General features: G+C 33.5%; 5 protein-coding genes across 10 annotated transcripts in view; 3 read left to right on the top strand and 2 right to left on the bottom strand.

Annotated features, from left to right (window-relative positions):
* The first annotated feature begins 264 nt into the window (after window positions 1-264).
* LOC138130168 (brachyurin-like) overlaps window positions 265-21147 on the top strand; it is a 46481-nt gene continuing 25598 nt past the window's right edge. Inside the window, exons 1-7 of one of the 5 annotated variants that reach the window (XM_069046565.1) lie at window positions 268-431; window positions 484-508; window positions 566-716; window positions 766-932; window positions 975-1073; window positions 3211-3350; window positions 3403-3636. In XM_069046565.1, coding sequence (XP_068902666.1) covers window positions 372-431; window positions 484-508; window positions 566-716; window positions 766-932; window positions 975-1073; window positions 3211-3350; window positions 3403-3510 — 750 coding nt within the window. In that variant the 5' untranslated portion in view covers window positions 268-371 and the 3' untranslated portion in view covers window positions 3511-3636. Of the gene's footprint in view, window positions 432-483; window positions 509-565; window positions 717-765; window positions 933-974; window positions 1074-1131; window positions 1272-1327; window positions 1692-3210; window positions 3351-3402; window positions 3637-21147 lie in introns of those variants that run through there. The other 4 variants (XM_069046566.1, XM_069046560.1, XM_069046562.1 and 1 more) reach the window with 4 other exon arrangements.
* LOC138131773 (brachyurin-like) lies at window positions 4748-5940 on the top strand. 2 transcript variants are annotated; one of them, XM_069048979.1, is made up of 7 exons: window positions 4749-4855; window positions 4903-4924; window positions 4977-5127; window positions 5179-5345; window positions 5397-5483; window positions 5534-5673; window positions 5724-5940. In XM_069048979.1, the coding sequence occupies exons 1-7, from the start codon at window positions 4793-4795 to the stop codon at window positions 5886-5888; spliced, it is 795 nt and encodes a 264-aa protein (XP_068905080.1). In that variant the 5' UTR covers window positions 4749-4792; the 3' UTR covers window positions 5889-5940. The 2 variants fall into 2 exon arrangements, with proteins under 2 accessions (XP_068905079.1, XP_068905080.1); XM_069048978.1 differs by having other exon boundaries at window positions 4748-4855; window positions 5179-5483.
* On the top strand, window positions 6702-7977 carry LOC138131772 (brachyurin-like). Its single transcript, XM_069048977.1, has 7 exons — window positions 6702-6889; window positions 6943-6964; window positions 7017-7167; window positions 7220-7386; window positions 7434-7520; window positions 7572-7711; window positions 7766-7977. The coding sequence occupies exons 1-7, from the start codon at window positions 6761-6763 to the stop codon at window positions 7928-7930; spliced, it is 861 nt and encodes a 286-aa protein (XP_068905078.1). The 5' UTR covers window positions 6702-6760; the 3' UTR covers window positions 7931-7977.
* On the bottom strand, window positions 12706-14298 carry LOC138130819 (brachyurin-like). Its single transcript, XM_069047494.1, has 6 exons — window positions 13853-14298; window positions 13652-13802; window positions 13432-13598; window positions 13288-13374; window positions 13098-13237; window positions 12706-13049 (listed from the first exon to the last, which is right to left on the bottom strand). Exons 1-6 carry the CDS (start codon window positions 13956-13958, stop codon window positions 12876-12878), a joined length of 825 nt encoding a protein of 274 aa, XP_068903595.1. The 5' UTR covers window positions 13959-14298; the 3' UTR covers window positions 12706-12875.
* Window positions 16251-17654, bottom strand: LOC138130820 (brachyurin-like). The gene is made up of 5 exons (XM_069047495.1): window positions 17316-17654; window positions 16949-17266; window positions 16715-16801; window positions 16525-16664; window positions 16251-16472 (listed from the first exon to the last, which is right to left on the bottom strand). The coding sequence occupies exons 1-5, from the start codon at window positions 17401-17403 to the stop codon at window positions 16305-16307; spliced, it is 801 nt and encodes a 266-aa protein (XP_068903596.1). The 5' UTR covers window positions 17404-17654; the 3' UTR covers window positions 16251-16304.

Below are 21147 nucleotides of genomic sequence, written 5' to 3'. Positions count from 1 at the left end.
CTATATTTGTTATAGCTGAGATAGACGAATCTCGCACAGATAATGAAATAATCGTAGAAAAGTGATTTTCTACCCATATTCTCCAATATGGCGGAGCAAACTTAGCATTATTAATAATAATATGCCTAATAGAAGATACCTGCCAAGTATAAAATTGTCTGTACCTTTTGCAAGGTAAAACCTACCTATTGATTAGACTATAGTACAAACGAATTATCTACTGTAAAATTTAATTTTATCATCACTGATAACACTTTGATCTTCAACAAAATTAAGTTCACAGGATATAAACAAGGTATGCAATGATTCCATAAACAGAACCGTTCTATGCAGTAAATATCTTAGAGCTGATTTGAAATTGAATATTAAAAATGAAAGAATATTTGATAATATTGTTGTGTTCGTATCTTGCTTCTAGTTGGTGTCTTCAGGTAATTAGAAACTATGAAATTAATGTTTATTAATTGTGAGAAAATATTTTAGGAACAACTAAACCATAGAAAAATTGGTAACCGATAGTCACTGTCTTAAATTCAAAGTTGAATTAACAAAAAATTTCTTTTAGGTAGTCGCATTATAGGTGGTCAAGCCGCAAACGCTGGTCAGTTCGCTTATGCTGCAGCCATCACTGTACAAACCGGTAACGGTAGATTTTTCTGCGGAGGAACCTTGTTAAATCAAGAATGGATTTTGACAGCTGGACAATGTGTCGACGAGTAATCGATTCGAAATTATTTTTTCTTTCAATATTAGTTTGTCTTGCAGGGCCGTACTTTTTACCATCCAACTTGGATCTAACACTTTGGAAGGTGACGATCCTTACAGGGTTAAAGTGGCGTCTTCTGAATACGTAGTCCATCCTGATTACAACCCACTAACTCTGGAAAATGACATAGGTCTTATCAAACTTCGTATGCCCGTTGAATACTCCCGTGAGATTCTTGCTAACAAATCACGATAAAATTATTTACAAGTTCTTGTAGAATATTTGAGCCAAATTGGGTTGTTGGGAGCCACTTATAATGTGACAGTTAGAAGTCTCGTGGCCATAGGATGGGGACAAACAAGCGATGGTAATCATGCAATGTAATATTCTAAAGTGGTGATTAATTACTCTGTTTGATAATTTAGAGGATTCAGGTCTGAGCAACGATCTTATGTGGGTCAATGTTGTCCCTCTGTCTAATGAAGAATGCAAAATTTTCTATGGCAATCAAATTAGTGACAATAATATTTGTGTTGAAGGAAATTACAATGAAGGAACTTGTTATGTAAGATAATTGTTCATGAAAAAGTAAAATTGATTTAATGATAAATGATTATAAAGGGAGATACCGGAAGTGCTCTTATTCAAGATATAGGAAAGTATAAAATACATACTGGTATTGCAAGTTTCATAAGTGGAAATGGATGTGAGAGTACTGATCCTTCAGGGTACACCAGGACTTTTCCATACAGGGACTGGATAAGGAATTATACAGGTGTTTAAATTATAACTGTACTTTGTGTAAGGAACAACTTAACAAAACAAAAATGAAATATGTTGCATTAATTCCAATTTTGAGAAGTTTTCACTCAATGTAAAATATATTTATTAATAAATGTAAATTTGAATGTGGAGAGTAACGGAAAAATACTATTCCGTTATTACAAAAAAAATATTTCGAATAAAAAATATTAACCTCACCAAAGATTGTGCTGAAAATAATTTAATTTGTATGAATGTAATTAGGACCGATGAATTGCTAACTATGTGCACGCGTCAAATTTGAAAGGTGTTGTAAGGTGAATGGACTAAAAAAAGGTTCGAGATATACAATAAAAATACCAGAAACTTGGGGAGTAACAAAGACACTTGGATCAGAGTTTTAACAAATTTGTGTAATTTTTCGGTGTATTAAACTTCCTTTTGGACTTTTCAATGGTACAATTAATTGATTTTAAAATGTATTAGATGTAAAGCCAAACGGGTCACTCCTGCAGCGGTTGGATTAAATGAAGAATTTCAGTTGTTAACTGTCATAACATCTTTCTGGTCAAAAGTGTGATGAGTGATGCCATACGTGTCTAATAGAAAAACAAAAAGTTAAAGACAGGAACAGCACAGATGTACTGAAGAATGAGGAGAATAAAATTAAGAACAAAAAAAACTGATAATTATTATTTATGCAAGCTGCGTATAAAGCACTATCTTTTTTACAAGTGGGAATTTTATACACACGACCCCACCGGATGTTTTCCTAGACGCTAAATCAATAACATTATTAAATTTAATTACATCATCTGTTTTAATCATCTATGATAAAACTTAATTTTGTTATAACTAATAATCTCTTGATCTTCAAGTCTATAGGAGGTTATAACTAGATACTTAACGATTTAGCAAACCACGCTACAATTCAGGATAGAAATACAATTCGGTAGTTATCTTTTAGAATTAAAAAAAAAAAAGAAACCAATTTTGACAATCTTGTTATATTGTCATCTTTCCTGCATTGGGAGTCTTCAGGTAATATCATATATAAACAATTATTTTTGTGTTGTTAGGACTATTTCTAGGAAAAACTAAACGAAAGAGGAACTGGTAATCGACAGTAATGAACTTTGAATGTCAAAATTGAATTGACAAAATTTTGGTTTAGGTAATCGCATTATAGGTGGTCAACCCGCAAGAGTGTCTCAATTTCCGTACGCAGCAGCCATTACTGTACAAACTAGTAATAGTAGATTTTTCTGCGGAGGAACTTTGATCAATCAAGAATGGATTTTGACAGCTGGACAATGTGTCGATGGGTAATTAATTCCTCAATTTTATGTTTCTCTTTCTCTATTAGTTTGTCTTAAAGTGCCATAGTTTTTACAATCCAGCTTGGATCTAACACTTTGGAAGGTGCTGATCCCAATAGGGTCAAAGTGTCGTCTTCTGAATACATAGTCCATCCTGACTATAACTCCCTAATTTTGGAAAATGACATCGGACTTATCAAGCTTCGTATACCCGTTGAATACTCCAGTAAAAATCTTCCAGAAAATACTCGCCTCTCAATTATCAAAATATTTTTGTAGACTATTTGTCAGCAATCAGATTCTTGGGAATCGCTTATATTGAGCCTTCCACCAGTTTCATGGCATTGGGATGGGGACAAACTACAGATGGTAATCATTGAAGTATACATTCTCAAATAGTGTAGAGTAATTGAGTTAATTTAGAGGATTCTGGTCTGAGCAATGATCTCATGTACGCCAGACTTGTTGCTCTTTCTAATGAAGAATGTCAAATTTTCTACGGTAATCAAATTAGTAATGACACGCTTTGTGTTGAAGGAAATTACAATGAAGGATCTTGTTATGTAAGTCAATCTATAAAATAATAAAATATTACTAATGAAAAATGCTTAAAAGGGCGATACCGGAAGTGCTCTTCTGCAAGATGGAAAATTTAGTTTACACGTTGGCATTGCAAGTTTCGTAAGTGGAAATGGATGTGAGAGATCCTTCGGGATATATTAGGACCTCGTCGTACAGAGACTGGATAAAGGACATCACAGGTGTTTAAGTTGATGATGAACAAATATTAGTTATTACAAAATATATGGTGTCATAATGCCATTAATAAATCTCTCCCTATGTTAACCATTTGTTGTGTTTTTCTTTAATTTTCTATTTTAAACAATTATAACTGTTCAGTTGTGCTACTTATGACAAACTTACTACCAATTATTTCGTCAAACTACATATTTAAAGGTTTAGCCTTTGAAACCTTAGGCCCTTGGTGCAAAGAAACAATAGATTTCATTAATGTCATCGGAGACCGACTTATCGCGGAATCAGGGGATTCAAAATCTAAGAAATTCCTTTTTGAGAGGATTTCCCTTGCCATTCAACGTGGAAACGCTGCAAGCATTCGGGGCACTTTTCCAGATTCCGCATTATTATCGGAAATTTTCGCATTGTAAATTAAAAATGTTATTTTATGTTAAATTTTAATAAATAATTACTTATCGTTAACTTATAACATTCGCTCGGATAAGTTATATAAATACATTAAAAGACAATCGATAAAAAAATTAATTCAGCGCTAGCATTAACATATCGACAAGGAGCGTAGTAAAGTCCATTAGGAGCTTAAAATAGTTATTTAAGATATAAGTGTAAAAAGTTATCCTTTATTGCACGAACGGGTTTAAAATACGACCGAGGTACGAGGGAGTATTTTAAAAGATGTGAGTGCAACAAGGAACTTTTTACACGTATGTCTTACAACATTTTATCTACGATCGTGAGATCATCACACCGGTTTCAACATAAATTTGTCTAAAATAATTCATTGGTTCAATATTTCATGAATAACCAAAGTCGTTTGAGAACCACGTCGTTTAGCAACCTAAACAATGTTTCCAACAAATTTGATTGTTGTATTCTGACAGTTCTGTGCCATAAAAGCGAGAAATCGTGCTCTAAAACTTTTAGAGAACGATTCCGTCAGTTTTTCTAAACGTCAACTTTGACATGCAAAAAGTGCCTACTTTTTACGCGATCGTAGATAAACCAAATTCATTGCATTACAGTTGCACAAGGTCGATACTGATTTAAATCATGACGTACAAGTTAATTACAATAATTCGTTTTGATCTCTCTTAATTCTAAAATATTTACCAGAATAATAATAATTAGCACCTATAAAATTTATTAAGTAATGACCCTAATTGATGGAAAAGACAATATAAAATATGTTAGATAACAATAAAATCTATATATACGAGTATAATAAGCAAAATAAAATTATGACAAAATGAAGATCCTGCTGATAATAATATTGTGGTCATCCCTAATCAAAAGTAATCTTGTTAATGGGGTATGTTTGATTTATTCCTATGCCCTAATCAATATCTTCCGTTGTAGATTACAGCATCTCGAAGACCTGGTAAATAGTCAAGATATTTTTATTAACACTAGACTCTAAATTTAGGTTCTAGGACCCAGAATAATTGGTGGAACATCTTCCTACCCCGGACAATATCCTTACGCAGCAGCAATAAACGTCCAAACAGGCACTAGCAGATTTTTCTGTGGAGGAAGTCTGATTAGTAATCAATGGATCTTGACAGCTGGACAATGCGTAGATGGGTAAAACTATAATTAATGTGTCGTAATTTACCCAACTCTATAATATTTCAGTGCGATCCTATTTACAATTCAGTTAGGATCCAATAAGCTTACAGGAGATGATCTCTACCGCGTTACTGCAGCCACATCCACCTACGTCCTACATCCAGATTATAATCCCCTAACTCTTGAAAACGATATTGGACTTATTCAGCTTCGCATGTCTGTGGCTTATACAAGTAAATCTATGCGTTCCACATTTAACAATAAAAATAAATTTTATTTCTCAGTTAATCTCAGAAAAATTGACGTTTATACTTTCCACGTTGTCGATTTAATTGACATGTGGGCGGTAGGATGGGGTCAAGCTAGTGATCGTGAGTAAAAATTCATAGATTTGCTTCGTCTTCGACACATGTATTTGCAGAGGATTCTGAGCTTCAGAACGAATTGCAGTGGGTGGAAGTTGCGCGCTTAACTAATGAAGAATGTAAAATTTTCTATGGCAATCAAATTAACGACAACACTTTGTGCGTTGAAGGGAATTACAATGAAGGAACTTGTTATGTAATATAGTTATTATGTAAATAATTGGCAAACTTTGAAACTGGTTTTAGGGCGACACTGGGGGTCCACTCGTAGTGGATCTAGGTCGGGGCTACACAGCACAAGCGGGCATTGCAAGTTTCATCAGTGGAAATGGGTGTGAAAGCACAGAACCTTCCGGGTTTACAAGAACTTTTCCCTACGAGGATTGGATAAAAAATGTAACAGGTCTTTGAGAAATTTTCTATATTTTATATTGTGAGTAAAAAATAAAAATCTTTTTCATTTCTTTTGTTTATTTAACTTTTTACTTTAGTCCTATAACTAGTATATATTCGATCGTTGCACATTTTAAATGATAGTTCTACCTATTCCAAATTTAGTGCAACCATTTATTAACTCATTACTCACAGTCGTGTGTAATGAACATCATTACTTAACAGTTTGCGCGAATATGTATAACGAATGCATTATTTAATAGGAGTATATAACAAATCAAGTAGAAATGGATGTGAGAGTACTGATTCCTCAGGATAGATCAGGACTTTGTCTTACTGAAATTGGATAAAAATGTTACAGGTGTTTAAATGAGACAATATAACTGCCAAAAAATTTATGTTGTCGTTCATGACGCTTTTCATAAATCTTCCTCTGAAATATTTTTACCAAACATTTCATTTTTTACTAAAAATTTAATACCAAATCAATCATTTTGTTATTTAGACAACTTTCAGTACATGTTTCCAACAACTACAGGGTCATTATAAATGATTGTCCGCTCGCAGTTGGCGTTGAAAACCGCCAGCCTCGCAACGTTAGACAAACTAGTAGACAGATTTCCACTACCGCCGGTAGCGCCACCTATCCGTGATACTAGTCTCACTCATGTTATGAGGCTTGCGGCACATTCAACTACATTTATAATAATCCTGTACATTGTATCATCAGTTAATATAACTTGTAAAAATAAAGAAATTAGGGTTATTAGGAGCATAATAGGTATCCATAAGTAACTTAAAAACCAGAAATAATAATAAAATAATGATAATTAAGACCTATAAATCTTATTAAGTAATGACCCTAATTAATGGGAGCGACGATATAAAATATGTTAGATAACAATAAAATAAAGCCATATAAGTACCTATCTATAATAAGGAAGAATTATTATAAAATGAAGTACCTGCTGATAGTAATTTTGGGATCATCCCTAATTGAAAATAATCTTATTAATGGGGTATGTTTGAATTTTTCTTCGAACATTTAAGCATTAATAACTTACTCTTGTAGATTACGACATCCCATCGATCCGGTAGATAATCAAGATATTTTTATAAAAAATTAACACAAAACACATTTTCTAGACTCCAGAATAATTGGTGGTTCTGCTGCCTATGCTGGACAATATCCTTACGCAGCAGCAATCAACGTCCAAACAGGCACTAGCAAATTCTTCTGTGCAGGAAGTCTAATTAGTAACCTATGGATCTTGACAGCTGGACAATGCGTGGACGGGTACTACCATAATGAATGTGTCGTGATTTACCCAACTGTATAAATATTTCAGTGCTATCCTATTTACAATTCAGTTGGGATCCAACAAACTGTCAGGAGATGATGCCTATCGCGTTACCGTAGCCACGTCCAACTATGTCCTTCATCCCGATTATAATTCCCTAACTCTTGAAAACGATATTGGGCTTATTGAGCTTCGCATGTCCGTGGAATTTACAAGTAAGTCTCTTAATTTGATATTTATAAAAATAAATCTTGTGCGTCAGATAATCTAAGAAAAATGGACTTTTATACATTCCACATTGCCGATTTCACCGATATGTGGGCAATAGGATGGGGCCAGACCACTGACCGTGAGTGAAAATTCACAGATTTGCTTCCTATTCCACACAATTTATTTGTAGAGGATCCTGAGCTTCAGAATGAATTACAGTGGGTGGAAGTTGCACCGCTGACTAATGAAGAATGTAAAATCTTCTATGGTAATCAAATCAACGACAACACTTTGTGTCTTGAAGGGAATTACAATGAAGGGATTTGCTATGTAACACAATTATTCAATAATTGATTGGAAAAGACATTTTTAAACTGGTTTTAGGGTGATACTGGAGGTCCCCTCATTGTAGATATCGGTCGGGGGTATAGAGCACAGGCGGGAATTGCAAGTTTCATCAGTGGTAATGGATGTGAAAGTACAGAGCCTTCGGGATTCATCAGAACTTTTCCATACCAGGAGTGGCTAAAAAATGTAACGGGTCCCTGAGAATTTTTTTTTTTGTATTACCGGTAAAAATAAACTTTTTCGATTTCTTCCAGTTTATTATTTTTAGTGTTATAACAGGATTCTGCGTTTTCCTGTTATGTGAAATTATTTTTAAAAAACAAAAAAACCCTCAAAATGTTAAAAATGCTTTACACGGAACTTTACACTTACCCAAAAACATGCGTTAAAAAATTGAATACTTAATTCTTGAAATATGTATATGTTACGGACAAAGACGATAAATGGACATTGACGATAACGGCCGGACAATGACGTGAATGTCCATTTTTCCTGGCGATTATCGATAATGACCGGATATTGACGTTATGGCCCGTGGCGGGTGGGCAATGTTATTAAAAATGTCATTTTTATTCCAACGTTAATATCATTGCCCGGTCATTAAGAGGAGTCCTCACCCTACCGCTCTTATGGGATTTTCAATGTATAGTTCCGGCATCATATCTCCGTTATTTTTCAATTTTTCCGAATCAAATTTATATTTTTGAAATCCTTGCACTTTTTTCTACAAACTGACCGTATGATTTTTCAAAATAGCAATTTTAAGGACCAAAAACCTTACATTCGTAAACGAGTGTTTATAGGAATCTGAAAATCTGAAATATCTTTGCTCACAGTGCGTATTTTAACAAATCATCCGGTCAAATTGTAGGTTATTTAGTTTTATATCGTTCAAGAAAAACCCCATTGGAATCCGACTTTTCATCAATCTGTAATTTTGCCGGAACGATTTGTCTCCAAATTTCGATTCAAAAGCACACTATCCTTTTCTTGCTAGCCTTCTTGTCTTACTCATTGCCGTTTTCACAGAAACCTCGTTCAGCTGTAGGTCGAGGGATGGTCGAGGGTACATTTATGACTCTATTGTTCGCCTAATGCCAAAGATCTCTAAGTAAACATTTACACACATGAAAAATATGTACTAAAATTTGAAAATGGATTCATTTCATAATGATCAAACTATGAATTCAATTTAAATATCGAAGTATGAAAAATGTATGACGATAAAGTGCCCGTATACAGCTTATACAGAGTCCCCAAAAAAGAAAACGAATCCATAACTCCCTTATTTATACGAGGATTTTAACTATTTATCAACCAAATTGAATGTAAGTAGCCTACAAAAGGGCCTAATAAATTCATGTATAGCCCCAAGGACAATGGTAAACTATGAAAATATTTTTTTTCAAACGCGAACAAGTACGTTTTTTTTAGTAATTTTGATAGAGATTTTTATTCTGAAAACAACAGTGTATCACAAGTATACATTTACATAACAAAAATACAAAAAAAAAAGTTAAAAAACGCCACTATCGTCCATGCGCTCCATTTTGGGCAAAACATTGGCGGCATCTTTGCGCAATCCCTATGTTATTATTTGTCATTTGTTTTTCCACCTAACTTAATTTGGTTATTATTACACTGTAACGCAATGCATTTTGATAGCTTCTCGCTTGGTGCTCGTCATTTGTTGCAAAAGTTAGTGTTATTTTTTTTATACGAGGTTATACTTGTGATATACAGGGTGTTTCTGAAATAAGTGCGTTAATTTTAACTGGTAATAGAACTCATCAAAAGGAACAACTTTTCTCTCTGCCATTTTGGCGAAAAACGTTGCGTAATGGCTTAAAAAACTAGGAAAGGTTTTCCTAAAACCGTTCATATCTCCAAAACTAAGTTACCTAAAAACGTAAAACAACCAGATTCTTACGAAGTGGATTTTTTGCTATACGGGTAGATTTATTTGAATTTCGATTTCGGCGTTAAAACACGTTTTCATATTAGCGCTGATCTCAATTAGCCATTGTAGTATTTAGTGGCGTATGGATATTTTAGTGAAAAATCTCTCCATTTTTTTTTGGAATTAAATATCGTTTTTCGGCAAAATGGTAGATAGAAAAGTTGTTCCTTTTGACGAGTCCTATTACTAGTTAAAATTAACACACGTATTTCAGAAACACCTGTATTGTTGTTTTCAGAATCAAAATCTCTATTAGAATTTCTAAAAAAACGTATGTATTCCCGTTTGAAAAAAATTTTTTTGACAGTTTAACCTTGAAGCGCTTAGGGCTATACGTGAATTTAATATGCCATCTTATAGCCTATTCACAACCATTTAATTTGGTCCATCGATCATTAAAATCGTCCGATAAATAAAGGAACTATGGACTGGTCTTCCTTTTTAGGGAGACCTGTATTAAAAAAATGTCTCCAAACGACGCCATTGAACAAAAAGTTATTATATACATAAAAGCTTGGGAAAAAATAACAGCGGCAAAATTGTTTTCAACAAAAATCATGATTGGTACTACCAAACTCAAGAGCAACTGCGTATCACTGGCAAGAAAACATGCATTAGGTGTGTGGACTGGCTACGGGGAGATAAAAATTGAACATATAAACAACGATGATAATTTTTGAAAGCAGAAAATGGAAAATGCATTGAAGTCATTTAATGTAAAATGTTTGCTTCCCGAAATTGTTGATGGTAGCCAATCAAAAAACTTACACCTATTAGAACAATAATTTTGTAATTTAATATACCGGGTGAAAACCTTTGATGCATATTTTTTATTCGGTTTGAATAAATGAAAACTAAATTAAAAAATATTCTTGCACCCAATTTTTGACTCGAAATGACCAAGTAAGCTCTGGATATTTGTCAGTCACGTCATTTGTCAAAACAGTCTGATAAAAATAATAAGTAACAAAAATAAAAATAATAATAATATTGTTGTTGTGGAAGAAAATTTCCAAAGATGGATTAGTGTGGTGTGTGGTGTGACATTTTTGGAGGTAGATTGGACTAGTGGGTTCCTTTTTTATTGATAGCAGTCTTAACTAAACAAATTATCATATTATTTATTATCAAACAAAATATGCAACTTTCTGGATGAGATGCCATTAGCAGTATTGAACAGAGTCGTGTTTCATCAGGATGACGTCATACCACAGAATGCACGAATGTTTTATTTTTAAATAATTATTTTGGTGATCGATGAATGGGTCCTATTCGACGGCCCGATAGATCCCTAGATTTGAATCTATTGGATTTCGTTATATTCATTCGAAACATTCGAGACAATATTTATTTGATCCTAGATTTTTGATTTTTTTGTTTCTTTTAATGCAATGATATGCAGACAAAAAAATTCTCTATAAGAACGAATAAAAAAATATATGTAATGTACAGCGTAATTAAAAAAAAAAAGTTGACTATTGTCTGTCAAAAAATACTTAGATGTCGAAAAAAATATAGAATCAGATATTGTTGATAGATAGTGTTGAAGTGTTTTTAGAACTCTTTCATTTGATGTATCATTTATTCAAATCGGATAAAGAACAAGTAAGATACAGCGTCAAAGATTTTTCGTCAATCACCCGGTATAAGAATTCCTTTATCCCCTTTTTAATATTTTTTAATATTTACTTTACAAAGATATTTAAATTAAAATTCTAGCTCCAAATTGTGTCTCAGTTGACCGGTGTTATCACTACTAAGACACAGGTAACAAAATCGTCACTCTCTCGTCTACCCTTATTATACCCTTGTCGTACCATTTCCCAGCCAAATATTTCAGTAAAGTTAGCAATATCAAAGCAAAACCATTTGGGGTATATTTCTATGACGTTAGGGAAAATAAAACATAAAATTAGAAAATCGACCACGTGCTCGACTGTGGATGCCTCTTAATGATAATGGCCAAAAACGGCTGGAGAATGTTAATATAGGTTACATGATTATTATTGAAACTATGTATAGTATACAATATCTGTGGCGGTCGTGAAAAAGTAGGTAAGTCGAAAATGTTAATTTTTCAGGGCAACGATTCAAAATTCCACATCATTCCTAAAATCCTGTAATTAAATAGAAACTTCTTTCTACCTGTACTTGCTTTCAATATAAGTAAATTTTAAACTGTGAAAATCTGAATTATTTAATTCCATGATTTATTATTAAGGTGTAAACATCGTTGACTCATTTTTGAAACTATTTGACTTACCTACTTTTTCACGACCGCCACAGATATATTGTGACTATGTGAAAAAATATTATTCACACTTATTAAATTTTACTTGGTAACGTAAGTAAATTAAAAAAAAAACTAAAAAAACCACCAGAACAAAGTGAAAAATACTAATTTTTCAAATAATAGGTAGAGTAGTCAAAATTATTCATTTTTGTTGTGGCATGAGAGTGATCCATGGTACTTCGAATTGCAAATTTTTTTGTGCAGCGCGCTTGTATTATGTTATGTTATGAATTATCAACATTGCCCAAATTGCATGGACATTAACGTTATTGGCCGGTCATTATGGTTAATGTCCAACTTGACTGGCCATTATCGTCATTCACCGGCCAATAACGTTATTGGCCGAATTATCGTCTTTGTCCGTAATATATATAAAGCACTACTTTCTTTCACAAGTGGGAAGTTTACACATACGAGCGCAGAGGGAATTGTAATCCCACGCGTAATACAATTGCTTTATGCACATGTTGCAAACATAGCAGGAAATAGTTATTTACATTAGAGCACGGTAGGGGTATTTTACAGCGCGAAAACTAGGTTTCAGGCACGACACGAAGCCGAGTGTCTTATTAGTTGGAGCGCTGTAAAATACCTATCGTACGACATTTGTATTAGCTTTTAGCTCACATGGTCAAGAAATGGGAGTAATGTAGAAATAATCAAGTTACACGAAAATAATTTATTTGTCTTGTACTGCTCGTCGTCTTAATTATGTAAGTGTAGTCTAATATAAAAGTTTTTTTATTTACGTAAGTACAAATTATTGTAAAAATATTGTCAAGTAGAAACAAGTCAAGCTAGTGAGATGGACTAGTGTTATAAACAAATTCCTATCAAAATTTTAATCCACTCTAAAAATCGAGATTTACAAAGAGATTAACAAAATCTCCAACTCAATCGTTTACACTTTCTGTAACGCTTGATATCCAGTCTAAGTAAGGATACGTCCTTGTGTATCCTGAAGGTTCAACACTCTCACATCCATGTCCGCTGATGAAACTTGACACACCGACATGAATGGGATGTTGTGCATTTAAAAAGTAAATCAGTGGACCTCCACTGTCACCCTACGACAACAACTTACAAAAAAATTAAATCGAGATTAATTTACATACGGTACACGTCCCCTCATTGTACTGGCCATTCACACAAATCATGTCATCTGTGATTTGCATTCCGTAGAATATTCTGCAGTTATCGTTCGATATGGTTTCCAGTTTGACACAGTTCAAATGATCGACAGGTGCAAGCAAGGCTAATTATCAAAATTAGAATCAATACAAAATTATAATTATTGTTACTTACTGTCATTGACTTGTCCCCAGCCAATCGCTGTAACAGCTACATTCGGACCATACGACTCTATGGGTAGATGTATTTTGCCAATATAATCTACAAAAATTTTAGAACAAATTTGTATGTTTCCCTAATTTGCAAAAGATTTTTTACCGCTGAATTGGATCCGAGCAAGAAGTCTAATTAGACCAATGTCATTCTCTAGAGTTGTAGAATTGAATTCGTCGTGTAAATAATATTCATGAGTGGTGATCGTCAAACGATTTGGATCGTCTCCTGTAAGCGTAGCAGATCCCACAATAATTGTAAATTCGATGGCACTGCAAGTCAATGGTCAGTCACAATTTTACACTAAATAGAATCGACATCGTACTTTTGTACACAATGAGCAGCCGTCAAAATCCATTGGGTATCGATGAGAGCGCCTCCGCAGAAGAAAGTACTGTCGGAAGTCTTGACTTGAATAGCAGCAGCGAAAGGAAACTGTCCCGCTCTTGCAATGTCTCCACCGATTATACGAATCCCTGAAAACACATTTAGACTGCTTCTAATTTGACACTGTTTGCAACTTTACCCATATGTCTGTCATTCGGAAGTATCTTCTCGACATGCTTTCCTTGTCCTGGGGGTGTGGCCCAAACTGATGACAACACAACACAGATCAACACGGAAAATTTCATTTTGTTCGTTACTAGCTCAAACCTCGTTTGTTAGTATTTATACGATAAATCTTCGTACAAGTATTTTATCTATTCTTATTCATGACGGAAGATAGGAATGAATGATTAGTTTTCGGCTTAATTGCCAGTAACTTTCATGTGCGAACACCTTTGGCGAAAACAATGGATTTGATTTGTTGCAAAACATCCGCTTGCCATTGCAAAATTGTACATTTTTCATTCATCCTTAGTTTCATTCAAAAATAATTTGCGTACCTATCAAATTTCTGACCCAAAGGTTATCTAAATTAGTTCAATAATAAACGTTATCATTATTGGTGCAATTTATCAATTCGGTACCAGGTGTAATATAAAAATTAAACGAATAACTGTCGTCGACTGTAAATTAATAAAAGTTTAAAGATTGTTGCAATTTTAATTAAAAGCAGGGTAGAAAAGAAATTGTATTTGAGAGAATAATGTTTGGGGAAAAATTAAATGTGCTGTTGCAATTTTTATCTTTCCGCCATAAGTAAGTAAAAATTATGTTTATCAAAAAGTTAATTTATTTCTTGATAAAGTAAAAGTGGTCTTGTGATAGTATTATTGTACTTTATCTTGAGAGTGGTCTTTGCTAATTATTATTATTAAAGCTACTTAATGATCTGGAGTTTTATTTTTTTATAGTCTGGAAGAATTTTTCAATTATAAATTGTAAAAAGCATTCCTTTACTTTACTTTTTCTGTGTACGTGTGACATTTTTCTTTTTTTTTAAGTTTTTATTTTGATAAAGCAATGCAAAATTATTATTACTGTCAATAGTATTATTCATAAAGAAAATTTTCTTTAGAACTGCATTTTATGAGTAAATAATTGAACAATGAGTAAATAATTGAACAAGAAACAACAAATTAATATGGAAAATTTACTAGATGAAACAAAATAAATTACAAATGAGAGAATTTCAACAAGTACTTCAGAATGTCAGTTGGAATGTGTCACTGTAGTCTTTTTATCGAGGCTTGTTTAAATAAAGCAACAAAGATCTTACGTGCTGATGAAATTTTCTTTGTAAATTTATCACTCTTCATTTATCTAATCCTTTTTTATATTAGGTACTTAAAACAGTAAAAAATGGAGATGATAAACATTAAGAAATTTCTATACTGGGTGCCCCAAAATTCGCGGAACAACTTAGCAGTACGTTGTTAAGTAGTCATTAAAATATCAGGTAAAAATGTTTAAAAAAATCTTCTTTTTTGTCGAAGATATGGACCTATTTGTTACACTAAATGTGGCAACATTTAAAAACATTCTATGTATCCCAATAGTCTGCAAATATTTCATTTTTGTTGTATCCATGGAAATGAAAGAGAAAAATTAAAGCCCTGTTGCCGTACGTTATTTGAGGTAAAACGGACGTAAAATAACTATTTGGAAATGCTGGAGGTAATGAAAAAAAATATTGCAAACCTGATCACAAACGTTCAGAATTATTATGCCACTGGCTAGTAAAAGATAAATAGTCAAAATCTTTTGTAATATTTAAAATAAATGAGATCAAAGCTGCACGTTTTGAGCCCCCATATCTTCAACATTAAGAGGTATTGATTTTTTAAATTATTTTTCTCATTATTTTCTAACATGAGTTGACATTGCCCCATTGAGTTGTTCCGCGAATTTTGGGGCACCCAGTATAATAGAAATAATTTTTAATATTTTGCAAAATTATATTCGTTCAGTTGCCGACCTCGACTTCGTCTCGGTCTTCAATTACGTAGGGTAATCAGTAATCACTGTTACTGCACTAGTGCGGGAGAATTAATTTCCCACACGTTGTTTGGATGCGACAAAGCCTATCTCCCCCATACTTGTAGTAAATAATTTTATATGTATTATAATTTGTACCAATATAACATTCTAAGTGTATGTGCAGTTGCATATATTAAGATATTATTATATTTTTATCATCAGACATATCACCTAACGTAAGCAATAATAGTTATTTATTATACAAGACGATAAAATTGTACTTTATCTTTGAGAGCGCTAATTACGCTCGAGAAGATAATGAGATTTTTTATCGTCGTGTGTAACACAACATTTTTTTCTATAGCAGGATTTCAAGTTCAAGGAAAAAGAAAATTTCAAAGAAAATTACAATTTTTAAGTTAAAACATTTTATCTACCCTTGCTGTTAAAGTGTTACTTTATCTACCCTTGCGGTTAAAGTGTTACTTTATCTACTCAAAACAGTTGATAAAAAATAGTTTAACATGTGCTATAAAAAAAAAAAAATTAAAGGCACCACATTAAAAATCAAATATTTATTTTAAAAGAAAATTACTTCTTAGCATAAAATAAATTTATACAATGCCTGTAGTATTTTTAATCCATTCCACGTAGGGAAATACCCTGGTGAATCCTGATGGATCAGTGCTTTCGCATCCTCTACTACTGAAAAAACTTGAAATTCCAACAATAGCTGCTGGTTCACCGACAAAATATTGTATCAAACCACTACCACTATCACCCTACAAACCACCAGATTTTAATTTGATAAATGTATCCACTTCCTAGACTCACGTGACAAGTTCCTTCGTTGTAATTTCCTTCAGCACAAACCATCTCATCTATAATCTGTGTGCCATAAGTTAATCGACATTCTTCGTTACTTAAGACTGTTATGGTAACTCTGTTAAGATTGCTAACAGTTCCGGCATCCTCTAAATAATTCTTCAGACAAAATTCTTACATTAACTATTTTAACACTTACCGTCACTAGTCTGGCCCCATCCAGTTGCCACAGCAACTGAATGAGTGGTTAGATCAGCAGTTGGTAGCCTTATTGGTTGAATGTAATCTGGAAAATATTACGCACTCTAGAAAACTAGTCTTAAATGCACAACAAAAGAAATTATTTTGTGTTACAAAAATTTGCAATATAAATACAATTAAAAACTTGTTCCATGATCACACCACACATCCCCCGTGTAAAATACTTTCTTACTAGTTAGTTCCACGGGCATTCGGAGCCTAATCAAAGCGATGTCATGTTGCAAAGTAAATGCGTCGTAGTTGGGATTCAAGAAGTGTTCTTCTGCAGCTACCGTAACCCTATTGGGTTCGTTCTCATTCAAGTTGTTTGAACCGAGAACGATAGTGAATTGAAGAGCACCGTCGACACATTGGGCAGCTGTCAAGACCCACTCGGGATCAATTAAAGCACCACCGCAAAAGTACTGCCCGTTGCTGGCGTGGATGTTGATAGCGGCGGAAAAGGGGAATTCACCAGCTCTTGCAGTGCTACCACCGATTATGCGACCCTCTGAAATCAACAATTAGAAATGCGTTTCTATCAGAAATGTTCCACTTACCAATTTTTCTTGACAAAGAGGCCAACAGCGAAGTGGTTGTAGATGATGTCGCTGTTGCGTACAAAATAACGAGCAGGATCAACTTCATTTTGAAGAGTCTTTGCAGTGAATTTTGTTTTGTTGTTTTAGTGTTGGTGTGGTTTATTTATACTGCAGCTGTTACGTTATCAATTAGTTTATGATATATTTGACGCCATATAGGTTTTTTAAGAAACATCCAGACTAAAAAATTACTTGAAACGTTACACTATACAGATACGTTATTATTGAACAATTTTTATCAAGTAGGTAGGTAAGGGTGTTGAATCTTTATTACAAGTACAATCAATTGAGACTTAATACATAGAGTTATAAATTTTAAACAGATAATTGTTCCTAAATTGTCAAATTGATTTATATATTGTAATTTTTCCTTAAAATTGTGTTTTTCAAACACATGACTTTTCTAAGGATTAGTGTAATCTTCTTAATTGATTTGTTTATTGCGTCGTGACACCTGTGTCCAATAATCCCATAATCCCATCCCAGTCTGATTTTTTTGTTGATTTTTAAACGATTGTTATCTTTGTCGTGTTAAAATTAAGCCCTTGAAACACAAAGATAACACTTAATGTAATAAAAGAAGTTTGTCGGCGAGATTATTGTTTCATCCTGTTTATACGTGTACACTTCAAAATTTTAATTTTATTAAGAAATTGTTTTGTTCATATTATTTTCAACAGCATTGAACATTAATATCAACATTACCTAACCAAAGTCTACGTGATGTTTGCTTTGTCTGTAAACTTTATTGTAGACTAATATTTCCATTTTTGTACGTATGTATTTCTATTAGTATATTATTATTTCTATTACTCACTTCATAAAAATTTCGACATGAAATACAGGTGTTTCAAAACTGCTTCTCCAGAGAAAAAAGGGAGTCGTATCTCAGCGATAATGGAGAGAAGACATCCTAAATTTGACCAATCAGACTTGAGCACCATCTAGGTAGTATGACCGCAATTTTGCGTTGCCCGGGTTTCTATTCTCAAAATTCCAAGTAAACTTTTCGCTAATTGTTGCTATATTGTAACGGTCCGAATAGATTCGATAAATTAAGAATTTTAATTTTAAAAATAATTTCAAGGAAATATTTTAAATACCGTTCATTTGCGACGGAAATGCTGGTCAGTTGTAAATTTTATTGTTGCTTTGTTCACAAGAGTGGCACCACACTCCTCAAGTGAAATCTGCCAACCCTTCTTTGAAAATGCAGGTACGCGTCCGGGGCAAAACATAGCCCAAGGGGAACAAGTGTTCAGGGGAAAAGAAGCGTTGCAATAAATTTATTGTAATTACATGTTCGACAATTTGGGTGGTCCAGTTAAAATCAGGGGATAATTGAATTAATGAATTTGATGTTAGCAGGTTTCAAATTGAGAGAACAACAAAATTAATGTTCATTAGGTTAATTTACTTTTTTTAGCATTCTCAAATTTGTGGCATATTTGTAATTAAAGGGCGAGAATTGCAAATTAAAAACAGAGCGCTTTATCGTAGAAAATAACTAGAATCATTTGCACTTTTAGTTAGAAAAGTAACAAAGCAAAGTAGAAAGGGAGTCGGTAGAAAACAGAGAGGACCCGGTAACGGTAAAGCCAGGTAGTCGTAGAAATCAGACGTGTGAGTGAGAGAGAGAGAATGAAATTTACGAAGTAATTATTAATTAGAACGGTTTTGGGGAATCAAACCAATGTAGAACAATTTTTAGAAGTAGCAGATCAACGGAATTTAGTTGCATGACATGACAATTACGTAACAGCGTTTCAAGCCCAATTTAGGTTTCAAAATAAGGTTAATTTGTTTCATTGTAATTCTGTTTGTTTCATTTTAATTCTGTTTGTTTCATTTTAATTCTGTTTGTCTCATTTTAATTATGTTTATTTCATTTTAATTATGTTTGATTCTTGGTGCTGATTTTTGATTATTGTATAGAGTCAGTAATTTAGTGTTCTTTTTCAGAGTTCTAATTCACCAACAAATTATGTACATTCGGTCTGGTCCTAACAAAAGTCTAAATTTAAACATTTAAAATGATGGTGGAAAAACGGAAACTGTAATTTCAAAAGTTCTAGAGATATCGAAAGGGTGTCGCGGTTGGCGTAAAGTAGAACCGAGCTGATTGGTCACTTTGGTCAAGTAGGGGTTGTGAAAGGGGGGTGCGCCAGAAATGATAAAACAAAATTGCGGGACGGGAAACAAGGCTTTTTTGATTCACTCGGGGTTTGATCTCCAAAGTAGCCGGAGGTACGTTCTAGTACTTCCAGCAGCCATTTTGTGACCACGTTCTTTACATTCACAAGGTAAATTATTTCTCTACTTCTTGTACATTATTTGTAGTCGTGATTTAATTAGTCAAACAGCATTTAGTTCTTTATCGTTCTAAAGTAAAGATTATACTATTTTCTTTGAGCTTTTGATGACCACGTGACTCTTTAGAATCTTATATTAATTTCTTTATCGCGAAGTATGTGATCTTCTTGCATTTACCGATTGGGGAAACGTGCTCTTGTCAAGGGGAACCAGTATGCAATTATTATAAAACACTTCCATTCATTATTTATGTCTTGGATTCTCGAGTTCGGGAAGCTACCGCCAGTGTCCGTCGCACTCAATAAGCTGTGGTCCGGCGTAAGAGCACAAAATTAGCCGCGTCACCCCCAAGGGGGCCAGCGACCAAACTAGGCCAGCTGACACATGAAGAGAGGTACCCTTTGGCCCTGTTAGAACCTTTTTTCCCTTTTATTTCGACCACCGGAGTAGACCGGGATGAGAGTCCAGGGCATCGCGTCGGGTTAAATTTAATTGGGGAAATAATTGTAATCTAAATCGGATCACATAGTTCGCATCTCAAACTCGTATAATGCTGTTCGCGCCATAAACTCATATATTTGCCCAGCTTAGTCATTTATTCATGAGTCAGATCTCAATTCGTGGGCCGAGAGTCAAATTTCATTGGGTCAAATTTCCACCAACTTCTGTTATTAAATTCATTTATTTATTTCTATAATTTGTTGGGACCAAACACCACCACACTCGATTATTTGTTAAATAAAATTTAAGTGAAGTGTGCTCAATCGTTTTAATTCTATTTGGAGAAACCTTCCGAACGTACGGCCTCTCGTTAGAACCTAATTAAACAAAATGAACAATAAAACACAACGTAGGATCCATAAATATTTCTTTTCTCATTATTTTTGTTTCGTATTTTTCCGCAAAAATAACATCCGAGGGAATGTGGTAACCAACAATACACCAAATGAGGGAGAAAAAAATCATGGAGGAAAAGTCAAGGAAGTCGAAAGGTTACAATATCAATAATTAGTTTTGCTGTCTAGCAATCTCTCCGATTTTTTAGCAATACCTGAGGGACGAGTTTCTGGGATTGTTGAAATTTTATTCGTTATTGATTTCGTATTTTGTTTATTTACAGGACTTTAACTTTAAACTTTATTGAAATAATTATTAAAGGACTACTTTAAAAAAATAGATAACTAGAAAAATAAATGACAATGAAAAAAAATTGCATATAATAGTTGCTTAAAATGCAGTAAAACGTCTATCAGGAAATCTTTGGCGATACTCTCTAGAGGCCTGACGACCGTCACAATACCCATTGTTTCACAAATTATTTCCACGATTACTAGATTTTATTAAAGTTGTACTTTCAATAAAATTTAAATTTGGTGTAGTTTTGTAAATGAACCAAATAGCACCTATACTGATATAACGTTTTTTTCTTAAAATGACTTCCCGAACACAATGACAAAGTTTTTTACACCTATTATAA

This window comes from Tenebrio molitor, chromosome 5 (assembly GCF_963966145.1).
Source record: "Tenebrio molitor chromosome 5, icTenMoli1.1, whole genome shotgun sequence".
In the NCBI taxonomy this organism is placed as follows: Eukaryota; Metazoa; Arthropoda; class Insecta; order Coleoptera; family Tenebrionidae; genus Tenebrio; species Tenebrio molitor.
Note: the sequence above shows the minus strand (reverse complement) of the source record. Positions and strands in the feature narration are given on the sequence as shown.

Coding starts and splice junctions, on each gene's coding strand:
- LOC138131773 (XM_069048978.1), top strand. CDS start 4,793: ATGAAGATCCTGCTGATAATAATATTGTGGTCATCCCTAATCAAAAGT. Junction 4,856..4,902: donor AAAGTAATCTTGTTAATGGG/GTATGTTTGATT, acceptor CTTCCGTTGTAG/ATTACAGCATCTCGAAGACC. Junction 5,484..5,533: donor ATGGGGTCAAGCTAGTGATC/GTGAGTAAAAAT, acceptor ATGTATTTGCAG/AGGATTCTGAGCTTCAGAAC.
- LOC138130820 (XM_069047495.1), bottom strand. CDS start 17,403: ATGAAGTTGATCCTGCTCGTTATTTTGTACGCAACAGCGACATCATCT. Junction 17,267..17,315: donor CTCTTTGTCAAGAAAAATTG/GTAAGTGGAACA, acceptor TGTTGATTTCAG/AGGGTCGCATAATCGGTGGT. Junction 16,665..16,714: donor ATGGGGCCAGACTAGTGACG/GTAAGTGTTAAA, acceptor AGAATTATTTAG/AGGATGCCGGAACTGTTAGC.
- LOC138130819 (XM_069047494.1), bottom strand. CDS start 13,958: ATGAAATTTTCCGTGTTGATCTGTGTTGTGTTGTCATCAGTTTGGGCC. Junction 13,599..13,651: donor GCTGCTCATTGTGTACAAAA/GTACGATGTCGA, acceptor ATTGACTTGCAG/TGCCATCGAATTTACAATTA. Junction 13,375..13,431: donor TGCTCGGATCCAATTCAGCG/GTAAAAAATCTT, acceptor AAATTTTTGTAG/ATTATATTGGCAAAATACAT.
- LOC138131772 (XM_069048977.1), top strand. CDS start 6,761: ATGTTAGATAACAATAAAATAAAGCCATATAAGTACCTATCTATAATA. Junction 6,965..7,016: donor TACGACATCCCATCGATCCG/GTAGATAATCAA, acceptor CACATTTTCTAG/ACTCCAGAATAATTGGTGGT. Junction 7,168..7,219: donor GCTGGACAATGCGTGGACGG/GTACTACCATAA, acceptor TAAATATTTCAG/TGCTATCCTATTTACAATTC.